The 16,393-nt window shown below is 56.2% G+C and overlaps 1 protein-coding gene and 1 pseudogene across 1 annotated transcript; one reads left to right on the forward strand and one right to left on the reverse strand.

The window, feature by feature from the left end:
- On the reverse strand, positions 1 to 13,810 carry RAPGEFL1 (Rap guanine nucleotide exchange factor like 1). The gene is made up of 15 exons (XM_004764611.3): positions 12,881 to 13,810; positions 9,965 to 10,043; positions 8,914 to 9,049; positions 8,595 to 8,692; positions 6,395 to 6,507; positions 5,972 to 6,139; positions 5,142 to 5,239; positions 4,907 to 5,029; positions 4,153 to 4,331; positions 3,968 to 4,058; positions 3,359 to 3,409; positions 2,939 to 3,026; positions 2,692 to 2,756; positions 2,200 to 2,254; positions 1 to 1,929 (listed from the first exon to the last, which is right to left on the reverse strand). The coding sequence occupies exons 1-15, from the start codon at positions 13,398 to 13,400 to the stop codon at positions 1,805 to 1,807; spliced, it is 1,989 nt and encodes a 662-aa protein (XP_004764668.3). The 5' UTR covers positions 13,401 to 13,810; the 3' UTR covers positions 1 to 1,804.
- Positions 13,811 to 15,556: 1,746 nt separating this feature from the next.
- Positions 15,557 to 15,651, forward strand: LOC123389233 (annotated as a pseudogene).
- The last annotated feature ends 742 nt before the right edge of the window (positions 15,652 to 16,393 follow it).

Here is a 16,393-nt window from a genome sequence, read left to right on the forward strand (position 1 = left end):
TTGATTCATAGACTTTATCAGCTTTTTCTCCACCCAGCAGTTTCTGCAGACAACCGAGCCTATTTGCGGTCCACACGGTTCACGCTGGCAAAGCTGGAGAGCAGTGGGGCAGGCATCAAGGCTAGGGGCGGGCAGCAGATGAGGCTGGACCAGTGGACCCCAGCGCTTGAGAAGAGGAGGCTGCCAAGCAGGCTCAGGAGGAAAGGTGGCCTCAGGGAGAGGAGGGCACGTGGACAGCTACAGGGAGGAAGTAGGGCGGGGGGCGGGCTGTGGTCACTGTCTGGGGGGGCGGGGGGATAGAGGAGGCGGGACACAGTGCCTGTGTCTGTGAGGCTGGGGGTAGGGAGCCCATATACACTGTTTTGTGGCAGGAACCAGACAGACCGCTGTATAAAAGGGACTGTACAACATAACCTATGATACAATGTTTACATATGATACAAGGCTCTTCCCCTCTTTGAGTTTTAAAAAATAAATTTACAATTCCAGAGCTTTTGGTAAAAAATATGTACACCCTCAGAGCAGGAGCAGCAGCTGCTTTTGCTGTTGCCGCCGCTGCCTCTTCAGAAGGGGAAGAGGTGGTGTCAGAAAGGGGGGGGGGGCGAGGCTGTGCCCGGAAACCTCTCCCAGTAGCTCCCAGGAGCGCTGGGCCCCTCTGCCCTGGAGGCCCCCGTGGGAGAGGGTGGGGGGACAGAGAGGTACGAAAGGCATCAACACAGTCTGGTTTTGCCTTGACAGCCTTGGCCATTCCCTCTGCTCTCACTCCCGGGCGCTGCCAGCCCAGGTACAGGGGTCTACCTCACCCCAGCTCTGATGGGGAGGACCAGCAGGAGTCAAGACAGGAAGAAGGATAGAGACCATGTGGTTGGTGTCCCGCCGAAGAGCCAGAAGGGAGATGACAGCTCCCTTCTTAGCAGCAGACTCCCCGAAAGCAGGAGTGTGGGCAGCAGAACCCCCGGCTCCTGATGGCGCCATGTCCCACCCTGCAATGCGGAGGAAGCGTCCAGTAGGCAGCCAAGGCCTGTGTTTCCCTGAGCATCTCTTACCCTCTCATTGGAGCCCACCCAGAGACCCTGGGGAGGCCTGAGTGGGGGACCCACAAGAGCTGACGGGATGCCCCCTGCCCTGTGAACGGCTTTGCCCACAGGCTTGGGCATGCAGGGCACCCAAAGGAGCTGAGCAGGGAGTGGGGGGGGGTGGGGAGAGCACCCCCACACCATTGCGGGGCCCAGTACACCAGGGCAGCACCAAACAGAAGGACCTCTCCATACAAAACACCCTCCCGCAGTTACCGGATATACTCCTGCTTCTTCAAGGGGACAGGCGCACACAGGCACACAGACACAAGGGCGATGTGATATTCCAGTGGGGTACATCAGGGGTCCCGGCTCTGACCAGGGAGAGGGCAGACCCGGCTGGAGAGGAAGGTTGCCAACCCCTCCCATGATTCTGCTCTGTGAGACAGGAGGGTGGGCCGATTTCCTGCCTGCTTGGGAGGAGGTTGGAAGCTCCATCTCTGGACCGGACCTCGATGGGAGGGGACAGAGGAAGGAGCTCTCTGCCCCCTTCCCTGCGAGGGAAGAAACCAGCCAAGTGGGGTGTGGGCTGGAAGGAGCAAGGGAGAGAGGATTTCAGCAAGGTGGACAGGCTTCTGAGTCCAGGGGTAAGTCCATCTGACTCTTCCCTGAGGGGCAAGAAGTTGCCCCAGCGGAAAGGTGTCAGGGGTGGGTTGGGACATCGTGCAAAGTGCTTGAGTGCCAGGTGCCCGAGGACCTCGGCGGGGCGCCCACCGGAACCTCTGTTCTCACTGACTATTGGCCTCTAGCTTGTAGGAGAGCTCAAAGAGGAGGTTCTGGTTGTCGATGACCTGGAACTGGCGCACATAGGCCTTGGTCTGCAGGTGATGGGGCGATGCCTCCATATCCAGGCCTGGGGGTGTGACAAGAGAAAAGCGTTCAGGCTCCCAGCCTCCCACCCACCCACCGCGTTCTCGCTCTCCCTCTCTCCATGCACGCTGGCCAGAGGAGAGGGGTGTGAATTGGGACAGGTGCTGGGCAGGAGGGCTCCGGGGAAGGCTAAGGAGAGAGGGTGGAGAGCTGACAAGTTTAAGGAAATCAAGAAGTGAGCAGGGATTCCTCCCAGATCCCTCCCGCTCAGGCAGAGCTCTCCCCAGGAGGCTGTTAGAAGCTCGGTACTCACAGAGGGGCCGGCTCCGGTATTTGCGGACTGTCCTCACTTTTTCAGCCACTGAATGCTGGGAGATGACAAGGAATGAGCCCTAAAAAGGGCTCAGAAAGAGGCTCCCCCCTCTAATACTCCCCTTGCTGTGTTCTGCTCCAGCTCTGCTGCTTTGACCCTGCTCCCTCCAGGATCTGATCCTGGAGGGTCTCAGAAGAACTAAAGGAGGGGTATAACCGGCTTGTGGGGAGAGAAAGAGGTGCGCGCACCCGCGCGCGCGTACACACACACACACACACACACACATACACACACCCGCCCCATCCCTCCCCAGCTGCCTGTCAGCTTTGCCACCCGTGGGCGGGTTGCCACGGCAATGCCACCGGGGACAGTCAGGAGTCTGTCAGGCAAGCTGGGCACTAAGGAGAAAGGCTGCTGTCTTTAGGGGGTTGCCAGGAGAGGGGGAAGGATGCCAGCCTCCACGCCCAGGCCACGGTCAGCAGTGCCACTCACCAGCTTCTCGATGTTCACCAAACCATCAACAAGGGTCTTACTCCCCTCGTGCAGGAAAGTCAGGTCTAGGGAATAGAAAAGAAACCCATGTGAGGAAGAAGGAGGTCCAAAGGGCCTTTCCCCTCCCCTACAACCTCTCACTAGGGGGCTCCTCTCCAGGTGGGCACTCAGAGTTGAGTGCCAGGGGCTGAGAGCCAGAACTGGGGCATGGAGAGTGTGGCCAGAAGGGCACAGGAGTGACTCTCACCTTTGAGGATCAGAGGCACGAAGGGAATCACAGGAGGTTTCATCTTGGAGATCACTTCTCGGTAGCTTTTGTGGTTCCTGCAGGGGTCCTGATGTTCAGGGAAGAGAGGTAAAGGGGCAGATAGTGCACATTAAAGATGTGTCCTACTCCCTCATCCTCCTGCCCTAGATCCATCTCTGATCAGAGAGCATACATATGGGTGTCTAGCTGGGGATGAAGTAGGGAAGAGGCGTGACCCTTCTCCCTCCTCCAAGGAAAAGGGGGTAGCAATGCTCCCACCTCTTCCCTCCCAGTATGGGGGTGGGGGACAGTCTCAGGCACTAAAAATCTTGAAGGGAAGCTTGAGGAAACAGGTTTATGGGGACAGAGGGCCTCTGGGGTACAAGTCCAGGGGCAGATAAAAGAGCTGAACCCACTCACTGTCAGGTTCTCAAATTTGCGGAACAAGTTCTTGAATTTCCCTGGCAGCTTCTGTAGAGAGTTTGAAGGAAGGAGAGGAAATGTCAGAGTGGAGCTCCTTGGGTTTCACGGCAGCTCTGGCTAATCCCCCGGTGTCAGAGGGGGAAAGGGCCTGGCTGTCTTGCAGGGGGCTGGCCAGCTGGTGGGTGGGGAAATAGAGTCAGCCCTTGATGCAGTCCCGGGAGCTTGAAGAGCCCACAGGAACAAATTACACCGGGGAATTCGAGTCTCTGCTTAGGTATACGCCATGCGCGAGGGGACTCGCTGAGTGCTGGCTGCAATCCAGGGTCCAAGCCTGCCATCTGGCCTGGGCTGCCTGCCCCACGCGGGCGGGGATTCCGGCTTTTTACTATTTTGCACAGGACAGGGTCCGTTAGCCAAACTGAGTGCCCGCCCGGGGGGCTGGACCTGCCAGAAGAGGGCGCCTCCCTCCGCTCGGCACAAAGGCTCCCTACCCTCCAGGAGCTGCCGCCTGGGTGAACCCCGGAGGCCAAGGACGCCCGCCGCAGCCCCCCGCCCCAGCCCGGCCAGCACAAGCGGGAGGAGAGGAAAGGGCAGCCGTGTCATCACCTCCCAGGTGAGCCGCAGGCGGCTAACCGCAGCGTTGTCCAGTCCCATGACCACGGCGTAGAAGGACAGCAGGTCCTGGTTCTGCTTGCAGCTGCGTGGGGTGGGAGGCGGAGTCAGCGAGTGCCGCAGGGGCGAGGGGGCCCTCCGCGCCCGCCCCCCACCCACCGCCCGCCGGCCGCACTCACATGGCCGCGATCTTGAGGAACTTCTTGAGCAGCTGCGCGCGCTTGCCCGGGGCCTCGCAGAGCAGCACCTCGGTGGCCACCCAGTGCGTGACCTCGCTGCAACGCTGCAGCAGCAGCTCCAGGTTGGCCGTCTCCCGGCGGCCGCGCTCCCCATGGAACACATAGTCCACGAATTCCAGCTGCACCCGCGGTGGGCGTGGTGGAGGGCCGCCAGCGAGGGGGCGGAGGGGGGCATGTAGGGAGATGGGGGGGATGTAAGTGGCCGGGTGGCCACAGGGCGGAGGGAAGGGCCGAAGGGCAGGGGCGGGAGGGTGGCAAATGGAAGAAAACAGGGACAAGACAGGTTGCAACAGAGATGGGGGGCAGGGAGCAACATTAATAATACTCTCCTATCCCCTGAGCACTTACTAGGTGCCAGGTCCTTGAACCATCTGATAGACATTATTGTGACTGCCTTATTTTCTTTCTTTAATAGAGAATAGCTTAAAGAGAGTAACCATGGATCAGGTTCTATGTAAGACCCACCTTACTAAGGGGATCTCTCTCTTTGCTGTTTTGTTTTGTTTTGTTTTCCCAGATTGGGGACATAAGGCTCAGAGAGTCTGGGGTGAGTTGGGGTGAACTGCCCAAGGGCACCCTGCCAGCGAGTCTTCTAACCCTAAGTTCAGCTGCACAGCCTGCCGGTCTCCAGAGCCCCCACAATGGCACATTTCTCCCTCCAGCCCCCCAGCCCAGCACTAGTTACAGTCCCCACCTCATGCACACATCGGAACAGCTCCCAGTGGAAGGCAGTAAGGTGGTTGGCAACGTCCTCCGGCTCCACTCGGTGGATCTCTGTGTCTCCAGGGGAGACCTGGATCTCCTCTGGGAGGGGCATCTGGTGGCAGGCAGGGGCATAGGGGCTGGACTCCACTCTGGGCTTGTGAGGTTCTGCCCATAGCCCCTCTGGGCCCTGGCTCCCAGCCAAGGCCTTGGGACGGAGTTCTTACCAGGGCCTCATAGCTGTCCCGCGTGCAGGCGAACAGGTGGCTGTTGATGCCCAGTGTGGTGAAGACACAGTCTTCAGTCGGCTGGAGAAGGACCTTCTCTGCAGGAGAACGAGCTGCTCTGCCTCGGCCCCGGCCACCTGCACCCTCACACACCCCAGCCACGGTCGCCATCCCACCTGGAAACTCCTAACCCTGCACAGACACATTCTAGACTAATGGGACTCGTGTTAGGTTACCATCAGTTTATGCCATATTTACCTGACATTTTTCAAATAATGAATTCTCTTGCAGTCATAAGCTCTTTTTTAGACCCAATATTCTTCCACAGTTCTCTCATTCTATCAGCTGGGGGACACCAGGACTTTTTCCCCCCTTGCCTCAAAGGAAGAGAAGGTTCTGGCTACATTGCAGGCTTCCTGCCTCCCATAGAAGTTGGAGGCCCACCCTGTGTTTTTAGCCCCAAAAACAGCATCCTCAGATGGTCTGGGGAGTTAAAGAACCAGATCCCAAAGTAAGGAAAGGCAAGCACCAGAATCCAAATCCAAGTGTCTTGGACCAGTGCTTTCCAAACTTTAATATGCATAGGGATCACCTGGGAATCTGGTTAAAATGCTCATTCTGAATCGGTGGGTCTGGAGCAGGGTCTGAGGTACTGCACTTTTAATAAACCCCCAGGTCAGTGGTGCTCATGTGACTGGTCCCAGAACCACACTTCCAGAAGCCAGGGCCTAGAGTTCGGCCGCACCCCCGCCCCAGAGCACCAGGCTTTTGAGTTTCTCCTCTCCTGCTGGCCCCCACCACCACTCAACCCAGCTCTTCCCAAGCCTCACCTCCGGAGGAAGCCACAGCCACCAGGATGAGGGAGTCCTCACGCCCAGCAGGCTCCTCTGAGTACTGCAATTTCTCTGTCACAGAGCCCAGGATGTCCTGCACAGACGCCGAGAGGCGGCTGCGGATGGTCACGTAAGAGTGGTCAGGCATGTAGACCCGGCAGAAGACTGGGCAGAGACAGGGAGGTGGCTTGGCATAAGAAGGCAGAAGGGCAGCACAGACACAGCCCCCTCAGCGCATGTCGGTTTCCCAGCCCATCTCACCCCTAACCTTCAGTCAGCTGGCTTCTGAGCAAGAGGCTGTCAAAAGGACAGGTTCCATTCTACCAGGAGATTCCGCTGAAGGTGCCCTAAAACCCAGACGCCCCAGAGGGCCCTCTGAGCCGCTCCAGAAGCTCTGCCCCGCTTGACGCCCACACTCACTCTCATCAGAGCCCCGGAAGGCCACTCGGGTCTGCAGGCAGGAGTCAATCCGGCGGAAGTGACGGAAGAGTGGCTTCACTTGCTTGCTGGGTGGCTGGCTTTCCTCTGGGATCCTGGCATGGACACAGCTGGGCGTCAGGAAGTCCTGTCACGCATATGGAGCGCCAGGCAGGCAACACCAAGCAAGGGATTATCAGAATTGAGTCAAGGATGCAGCAGCACCAGGTTCAGAAAGTGGTAAAAGAGGTCAGAAGGGAGACAGTGACCAGCATGGGATGACTGTCCAAGTGACCCAGATCATATGCCACCTCTTCTGTGAATTCTCTGATCCACCCCACCCACCAGGAAAGGTCACTTTTTGGCATCAACTGCTCTAAGACACGGGGCTAATATTTGTTCATGTGTGTATCTTATCTCTTCTGCAAGACTGAGAGCTTTTGAGGGCTGGGCTTACTTCTTCTTAGATTTTTTTTTTCCCCACCCTCCAGGCCTAGCACACTACTTGGCACATGGTAGGCGTAGGTCATCCTCTGTTTCCTGAATTTTGCCTTCAAGGACTTTACAGCCTGGGAGGAAGACAGACATGGATACAGCTACTTCTAACACGAGACAGGAGGTGTTAGGTGATATAACAAGGGTACAAGCAGAGTTCTGTTGGCAAGAGGGAGGGGGAACTTTCATCAGGAAGATGTTTTTGACCGTGGTCTTGAAGGACAACAGAAAGAGAAGTGAGTACAGGGTGGTCCTTCTTGGGTGAACCATGTAAATGATGGCAAGAAATTAGAATTGGGAATGCCCAGGAGTTCAGGGAATGGTGGGGTGTATAGTGAGTGTCATGGGGGCTGGGGGATGTGAGAGATGAGGCAGGAAGCATTGGCAGAAAGACGGGGGTGTTGAATGCTTGCAAGGGTGTTATAATTTGAGGGCGCCTGGGTGGCTCAGTCGCTAAGCGTCCACCTTTGGCTTGGTTCATGATCCCAGGGTTCTGGGATCAAGCCCCACATCTGGCTCCCTGCTCCACGGGAGAGCCTGCTTCTCCGTCTCCCACTCCCTGTCTCTCTCTGTCAAATAAATAAATAAAATCTTTTAAAAAAAAAAGGGGGGGTTGCAATTATGTCTTGTGGGCAATAGGGAGCCCTGGATGTTTTTGGAATAGGAGCGTGATGTTGTCAAACTGGAAAGATCTCTCTGGTGTCAGCATAAGAAGGAGAGGATGCAAGACCATGAGCTGAAGCCCTGAGCAGGAGGCTGTGGCAATAATCCAGGTGAGAGCTAATGAGGTCGAAACAAGGGTTGCACTGGTGGGAATGGAGAGGAAAGAGACTGAAATGGTCAGAGGGATGGACAGACAGGTGGACAGACAAAGTGGAGTCCTGAAGCTGACTCACATTGGCTCATGAGAAGAGATTGTGAAATTTGGGGAGATTCTGCCTCTAGGTTTTAAAACAGCCATATAAAATATAAAAAGTATAAAATATAAAGAAATGTTTTATGAACATCTACCCAAATTATCACCCCAAAGGTAGCATCCTGTTTTACTACATTTTGCTATTATCTATGCTCTTTTTAAAGATTTTATTTATTATTTGACAGAGACACAGCAAGAGAAGGAACACAAGCAGGGGCAGTGGGAGAGTGAGCGAGCAAGCGAGAGAGAGAGAGAAGCAGGCTTCTCGCTGAGCAGGGAGTCTGATGCGGGGCTCGATCCCAGGGCCCTGAGATCATGACCCAAGCTGAAGGCAGATGCTTAACAACTGAACCACCAGGTGCCCTGCTCTTATCTATGCTCTCGGTGTTATTTTCCTCTCGTGTATTTGTATGCTGAAAATACTGTGGAATGGCCAGCCACTGCCCATTTCTTCCCAAGTTCATATTCAGTATTCACATTCACATGACAGTGCTGGAAATCAGCCAGCGAGAGAATTTACATCATGGGAATCAGCAAAAGCTACAAATAGGGGCTCTCCCCCCGCCAAAGTGCTGGTTGTTAAATATGTCCCCATACATCATTGGATTAACAAAGAAATGGGTAGGAGAATGGACAAGTCAGTGACTGGAGGCTGTGCTCTGTGCTACCCTCTAGCAAGAGAAAGCTGCTGAAATAAAACCACACTGGAGCCAAAAGGCCAGAGGCAGTCCCCGCAACAGAGGAACATGGGGGACTTCTGTCCTATCCCCTCCCCCAACCCGTTCCCCTCACTTTAGCTCCACTGTTTCCACAAGCTGGTGCAGCCTCAATGTGTCCTCTCGGAGGTCCTGGTAAAGGGACTCATCCTTCATAATCAGCAGGTACAGATCCTGGGGAGCAGAGGAGAGAGAAGGTGAAGGCAGGGGTCTCATCCCAAGCTTCGCTATTGGCAAGGGCTGGGGCAGCATCTCCACGTCTTTAAACATAGAGGAACCATATAAACTGAGGTCCACTGGCATCTTCTTCCAGGTACCCAGCTTGAGGAGTATGGCTCCTTCACAGGAGTCCCCTTCTAATAGCCTGCTCACCCGCCTTCTCTTCCCAGGCCCACCTTGATGATGCGGCCGGCCCCCTCTTCCTCCTGCAGCAGCCCCTGGTATGTGTCCAGGAAATGAAGGAGCATGGCTAGACAAGCCTGCTTCCGGCCCAGCCCCTCGGGGCCCTCCATGCCTCCTGCCCAAACAAAACTGACCCCTTAGTTAAGAAAAATCCCTGGGCAGGCAGACCAGAAGAAACTGGGAAAGGAGATGAGAAGTGGTGGGTGGTTAACCCCCCCAAATATTCTCTAATCTGGGGCCAGGGACAAGGGAGGTGCAGGGGTCCCTGGAGACAAGACCCCTTTATGTCCCAGCCTGGGATTTTGCTCAGATTAGGTAGGGATGGCCCCCACTTGACCATGTCCATCTGACAGCATCTTGCCTGTTTGAATTTCACTTGGAGAGATCCCTCCGGGACCCACCCAACCCCTGACCGGCCCAAAACCTGGAGCCGATAAAGGCCAGGGGGGCTTACCACAAACCTGACCATACCTCAGTGTAAGGCTTAGTGTTTCTAAGAGAGCCTATGGTATTCTACTCAGTGGCCTGACATGTACAATTAGATCCTAAAATAACTCAGTGAGAGGCCCTGTGCTTACATGAGACCCGACAAAGAGCCTGGCCAGTGGCCTGCCTCTAGCAGACCCCACTGAAGCACAGCCTTGACCTGATGTTTACATTGGACCCTATAATAACCCACTTGCAACCAGATGTTTAGAGCAACAGTTCAGTGGGGAGAGGGCTCTCTTAATAGAATAATAACACCTTATGTTGGCCCAAGGCTCTGCAGTCTCCAGAGCGCTCCCACATCTACTATCAGATTCATCTCCCCAGCAACCCCATAGGGAGGCAGGCAGGTGCTGTTTACCCCCTTTTTACAGAAGAGGAAACTGAAGCCCCAGGAGGTTAGGTGGTCTGCCCAAGGTCACACAGCGGGTGAGTAAAACCCCTGGAATTGAAACCCAGGTGTGTTTCCTAGGGAAGCGCTGAGGACCCTATCACAGGTGGGGTAGGGGGAGTGGCTTCCTCCTGACCTCCCCTATTGCAAGCTCCATAAAAGGATATTACTGGTGTAGCTCCTGCAGAAATTTCTCCGTGGGGAGGAAGAGAGAATGGGTGAGGACGATGTCATCCAGCAGGATATCTGTAGAGATCAATTGGTGCCACTGATGTCAGGCGGGCACTTCCAGGACCCGACTGGACACTCCCTACCGGCCCCCTCTTGCCTCCTAGACTGAGTTCTCCTTTGCCAGTCTGGAGCCCCAGCCACCTGCCCCGTCATGCTCTGCACAAGCGCGTGCACACACACGTGTGAAGGTTCTGGGCAGCCGCTGCGGGGGTGGGGTTGGCAGCTGCCAAGGCAGCTGGAGGGAAGGAGGGGGCGCCCTTTGATGGCCACGCCCACTACTCTTCAATGTATGTGGGAAGCTGGTCAGATAATATGGCAAGATTGAGATCTGCCCCCAAAAAGAGGTCGAACACAGAAGTGTCTCTAGACAACTTCCAAACACAGAGGTTAAGTTCAGTGGTGTGTGTGTGTGTGTGTGTGTGTGTGTGTGTGTGTCTATGTCTGTATCCCTCCTCCCCTCCCTATTCCCTACATAACAGCTCTGAGTTCCAACTGGGCAGGTGAGAACCAGCCCCATTAAAAAGGAGAGGGAGTGACTGCCATCTCTTTGATCCCAAAGCCTTTAAATAGAAGCCCTGTGTCCTCTGGATGCTCAGAGATGGAAGGGTTAATGATGGAAGGGTGGAGGGGAGTGGCTCTCACCACTCTTTTCCCCCTCCACTCCCCCATCTGGGCCTGGCTCAGCCAGTCAGCCAGGTACAAGGTCGCCCTGACTTGCAGCCAGCCCTGGGGTGGGGCAGGGCAGCCTGACACACGGAGACAGGCAGGGAGCAGGGAGGAAGCCAGGAGCCAGGTGTCCTGACCAGGACAGGTTAGGGCCAGGTCCCCAGGCACTGCCCCAGGACAAAACCAAGGCTTCTGACGTCCCTTGGCTCCCTGGCATTTGGTTCTAGCCATGAAAGTAGAGGAGGAGAACCAACACCAGATCCTCTACCTGAACTGTTGCAGTTCACCAATGAGAAACTGAGGCCCAGAGCTGAGAGGCACCTGCCTGGAGCCAGAGTAGGAACCCAGACTCCTGAGTCTTTGTTCTTTTCTCAGTATGCCCCAGGCAAGCAGCGTGTCAGGGTAGAGCACAGTGGTGAGATTGGGCTACATAGATGTTTGCAAGCCTTGGACTGGTTTGAGGATAACTTCTATAAGTCCCCTCCTCCCACACACTCTGGGAGGAAGCCAAGATGGTTTGAGAACATTGGTTATACTGGAGAATATCAGAGTGGCATGTTAAGGTGATCCTCATTTACCCTGGAACTGGTTTGAGGTTCCCCAAAGCAGTTACTTTGCAGATCTAGCTTGCCAGCCCAGGTAATAGGGTGGCGAGCAATTCAAGAGTCCTTCCCCATGAGAGACCAGGCAGAGTGTATGGCACCAGGTCCCTCTGGAAGGGGAAGAACACGTTCTCCCTTTCCTCTTTGCCTCGCTACCCTGCTATGTTCTTAAAGTGAGTCTGAGAGCCCCAGCCGTGACCCCTGGCTCCAAAGGTGGTGATGAGGTATAGGGCTGCCCAATATCCTTCCCATCTATCTCATGGGAGATCGGAGCCAGAGCAAAGGAAGAGGAACACGGGGCAGAGTGGGGGAGATGGTGCTATGGGGGCTACAGTTTGGCGTCTGTCTCTTCCAAGCCAGGCTCTGGTCCAAGGCACAGCCTCCCCAGGGAATGTGTCATAGAGACACAGGGTGTGTGGTGTAGGCGGGAAGTTATGGTTAGGAGAGCTGTGTGTGTCTGATATTTTTCTAATTAAATCCAAAAGGTGTCAGCTCCCCAGGGCAACGACAGCTGAGCCAAGAAGAGGACCCAGGTCTTGAGGAAAATCTAGGGGAGCAGTGTCCTATTCCATAAGCCTAGGTCCAGGCTCCCCGCAGAGGTCTAAGAGCAAAGTGTGAAACCCCCATCTTTGGGCCCTCAAGCAGGGATCCCCTCCCCAGACCTTGCTGGGCTTAATGAAATGCAGAGAGGCAGACCTAAAGACCGTCATCGCTCTTCTACCTCCACCACTAACCAGCAGTTTGGGGCCTCAGTTTCCTCACAGTCCCCTTAGAAGGGGTGCTGGTGGGGAGTGGTGAAATAGCAACATCATTTAGGGAATACGTTTCTCAGGGTGTGGCTATTATTTTTTAAAAGAGGCCTGTGCTGAGGCCTGCCTTGGGAAGGGCAGGAGTTGGAGGGGCTCAGAACCCCCCCTCCCCAGGGATGCTGCAGGGTCCTAATGTCTGTCTCTGTCCAGCCACCTCTCCCCTGACAAACAACTTCTGCACCAGCCCCCAACTAGAACACCTCCTTCCCCACAAGCTGCTAAGGACAATGCATCCCTTTGCCCGAGCCCAAAAGGCAGCTTGGGCCCTGAGCCTGCCTGGCACTGCCCCACTGAGGGGGCCAGTCCTGTGCTCTGAGGCTTCTAGACAGAATCAGGGACTCCTAGAAGGTCTTTCGGGTCTTGGAAAGCACCTCTTGGGGTGGGGGTTGGGGGGTGGAGCTGGGTCTGCCCTGGGCAGCTTCCATCTTAGTGTTTCAGGCCTTAATTTGGGGCCACGGAAGAAGGAGGTAGTCAACATCAGGGACCCATGAGAATCTGTGGGTAAAATAGCCAGAAGGGAAGGGTGGCTTAAGGAGAGAAAGAGGTTCAGCTTCTCCAGCTGGTGGGTGAGGCTGCTACAGGGAGGAAGGTGGCACTGCCGCCTCCCTTCTGCATAAGGGTCTGTTCCCCTCCCAGGCCGCTGCCCCACTTCAGCTGACCGCTCAACCCCACACCGAGGCTCCCGGAAGAGCGCCCCCACCCTACCCCCCACTGTCCAAGGGCAAGGAAGAGGAACCCTGTGGCAGCCCTCTACTCCGGGATGGATGGGCCTTACCTGAGGCGGCGCTGTCCCTGGTGGCCCCTCCGGCGAGCCGCTCCAGCACCCGGTTCAGAAGATGCTCCGGCCGCTCGGGGGCGCCCAGGGGGGCCCAGGGCGGGGAAGTCAGGGGCTCACCCGGGGACAGCTCGTCAGAGGAGTACGAGGAAGGGGAGCGCAGGGGCCCCCCTCCCCCGAGCGGCCCGGGCCCCGGCACCTCCTCGAGCTGTAGCCAACAGGGTCCCCCGCTGCCAAGCTCCTCCGCGACCCCCGCCGGCTCTCCCCCTTCCTCTTCAGGGGGCGGCTCCAGCCCCGGCTCGGCTGGGGGCTCTCGGAGGAAAGCGGGGAGCAGCAGGCGAGACACGCTCTGACGCCGCTGCAGCGGCCGCAGTCCCCCGGTTGGACCGCCGCCCCCGCCAGGTCCCCCGCCCCCGCCAGGGCCGCCGCAGCTTCCCGGACCCCCGCCGGGACCTCCCGCCACCGTTCGCCCCGCCAGCTGCGACGTCTGCTTCTTCAAAAATTTCTCCAACGGCTTCATGCCCCCCCCCGCCCCTCTCCTCGGGGCCGCCGGGGGACCCAGGTGTCCCAGGCGCGGGCGGGGGGGGCGGGGACACGATGCTCAGAGCCGGAGGGGCAGAGCGGAGGGCTGTGCCAGGCGCCGGACTGGGGGCCAGAGGTGCCCGAGGCTCGCTGGCCGGGGTCCAGTGGCCAGTGGCCCGGGGAGGTGCCAGACGGAAAGAGTGCTCGCTTTTAGTGGCCCCCCATGTCGGTCGCAGCCGGCACGCGGCGCGGAGGGCGGATAGGCTGCGGGGCCAGTGCCCCGGGCTCTGCGCTCCTGGGCCGGGCTGCGGCGGCAGAGACAGCGGGCGGAGCGCAAGGCTGGGAGAGGACGCGGCGGCGGCGGCGGCGGCGGCGGCAGCAGCGGCGGCGGCGGCGGCTGCGCTCCTGGCCCGGGGGAAGGTGGCAGAATTGAGACCGCGCCCCCTCCTCCAGTCTCCGCCCAGTCCCCGCCCCTGCCCTTTCTGGACCCGCCCCCTGGGCCGCGCGAGGCTTGAACTTGGGCGCTGGGGCTGGCCTCGAGGGAAATAGTAAGGGGCTGAATGGGATTGGCTTCAGGGCAGACGCAGGAATTAAGGGCAAAGGTGATGCAGTGATTTACCAACGGAGAGTGAGTCCTGGCTTGGGGGCTAACAGGGGCTCTTAAGTATCATTTCAAAGAAGTAGGGCAGGTATGTGGCCTGCACAGCTTGGGCTTACCTATACCCAGGTGAGGTATAGGTAATCAGATTGCTGATTGGGTGTCCATCACTCTCAACCCCAACAGTATGGTCTGTTGCCATATTTGTGGTCTTTATGTTCCTTCTATAAGAAGGGCTGGAAAGGCTTGGGGTAAATTGGCATTGGCACTGGGGGCGGTGCCCATCTGCCCTTTCTGGTAGGGCACAATAGGTGGTGAGGGCCTGGCTTGCGAGAGGCAGGTACTGGCAGGCAGGTAGGAGCCAGGCAGGGAGCAGCAGGTTGTGGCAGGTCTAGTTGGGCTGAGAAGAGACAGGAGGCAGTGGGGAGGAGATGAGGAGTACAAGGGCACCTGAGCCCACCTGGCAGCAGGGGAGGGCAGGGTCATGGAGATGAGTGACAAGCTCTAGAACTTCCAACCAACATCATTAAGCATAGAGTGCCCCTCCAGAGCTGACATGGCCATGAAGGAGGGAAAGTGGTGCCAATTTGCACTCTAAATGATCTTTATTCCTGATGCCTGTGCCAGGAGCATTCTGTCCCTAAGGATACACTACCCCAGAAGGAGGAGGTGGGTGTAGAGACACACTCAGTGTAAACACATCAAGGTTAAAGTAACAAGGTGGGGAAGTGGCACCAGGTTCCAGAGGGATTGAAGCTCCTTGGACAATGCCCCACCCCTGTTTACTGTGCAGGGACAAGGCAGGGACAGGAATGCTAAAGGCTGGGAGTGGTGGTTGAACTGAACAGGGTGTGTACTACACACATGTCACTATGTGTGCATATCTGGTCCTATGTGTGCTAGAGCATGTGTTCACAGAACTAAAGCTTTGCACACCCATCTGTTTGTGGATTTGGAAAGGGAACAGTAAAAAGGAGAGAGCAGTTTTGGCTAGGAAGCAGGAATAGAGCTCCAAGTATTGGTTTGCTGGGTTCCCTTTATTGGACACCCCACTATCCCTGGGGTTAAGAGGAGAAACCGGCTGGAGTGGCTACAAGCTCCCCAGGCATTTTGCGAACCAAATAAGAAGAGAAGAGGGCTCCACTCCCAGCACATGCCACAGTTACCAGATTAAGCTGGTTGCCTTGGTAACCTCCTCTCTGGGCAGGATTTGGGATTGTCGGTTAGGAAGGGGGAAGAATTGGGGAGTGTGGAGGGTGAGGGGGTTGGAAATAAGAGGCAGAGACACTTCTGGGAACTGAAAGCTTGGGGACTAGGACCCCACCACCCCTGCAACTACTCAAGGATATTGGACAGAGACTAAGTTCAAGGACTTGAATCTGGAAGGAAAGCCAGCATTGAGTCATGGCCCTCCTAGAACAGTGGTTCTCGCCCTAGGTGCACATTGGAATCCAGGGGAAATTCTCAAAAATACTGATGCATAGGTCACACTCTAAAGCAATTAAATCTTTAAAACGAGGCCAATGTTTCTGGCATTTTTTTAAGATCCCCAAGTGGTACTTGCTTCAGCAGAACACATACTGAAGTTGGAACTATATAGATTAGCTTGGTCCCTGCACAAGGATGACATGGAAAAGATCCCCAAGTGATTCAAATAGCTAGGGTTGAGGATCACTGCCCCAGAGGGACAATCCAACCTGAGTGGGCTGCCAATGCAGGGAGACAACTTCAAGATTTGAAGTTCCTACTGTTCTGGGTCACTCACAAGGTAACAGACCTATGTGTTGACTTCACAGAGGATGGGGGTTGGCGTGGAAGAAATAGTGGGAGAGTGGTATGATTAACAGCTGTTTAGAGGGTGGCAAAGCAACTCCGAGTCCCTAAAAGGGGATGGGCCAAGGCTACCTAAAGCTGATCTGTCTGCCCTTTATACTCCCTTTCTGCCCACCGAGAGGCAAGCTGGTAGGGTAGACAAACTGGGGGCTTTGCTGAGCTTGAGTTTCTTCTCTTCTCCCTGAGCTTGTTACCAGGGCAACAGAGCTCAATGGGATCTAACGTAGGACCGGGAAAGCAAGAGGCAGGGGTAAAGGGGAAGCATCTTAACACAGTCATTCCTGCTCCCAGTAACCTACCAAGACTGGCTGGCATTCTTTGCATGACCCCAGGAGATCAGGCCCATAGTTACCCATCACCTTGTGGAGGAAAGCAAATGGACATGAAGAGGAATTAGGGATAGGGTTTAAGAGTCATGGTCCGCCAGCTCAAGCAGCAGTACCAAAGGATGTAGGGGGAGTCCCAACTGTTTTAAGGTAGACACTAGGATGTCCATGCCCTCAGTGTACAAGGACTTGGGGTACCCAAGAACAGCTGCCACCAGCTCCACATTAAAATTT

The sequence above is a fragment of the Mustela putorius genome, unplaced genomic scaffold (assembly GCF_011764305.1).
Source record: "Mustela putorius furo isolate JIRA1106 unplaced genomic scaffold, ASM1176430v1.1 tig00003962_pilon_pilon_pilon, whole genome shotgun sequence".
Lineage (NCBI taxonomy): Eukaryota > Metazoa > Chordata > Mammalia > Carnivora > Mustelidae > Mustela > Mustela putorius.

Bases quoted from the DNA above. Each gene is read 5' to 3' on its own strand.
- RAPGEFL1 (XM_004764611.3), bottom strand. From the start codon at position 13,400: ATGAAGCCGTTGGAGAAATTTTTGAAGAAGCAGACGTCGCAGCTGGCG. The intron at 4,059-4,152 runs GTGAGTGCGGCC...CACCCCACGCAG, and splicing joins TTCCTCAAGATCGCGGCCAT to CTGCAAGCAGAACCAGGACC. The intron at 1,930-2,199 runs GTGAGTACCGAG...TCACACCCCCAG, and splicing joins ATACCGGAGCCGGCCCCTCT to GCCTGGATATGGAGGCATCG.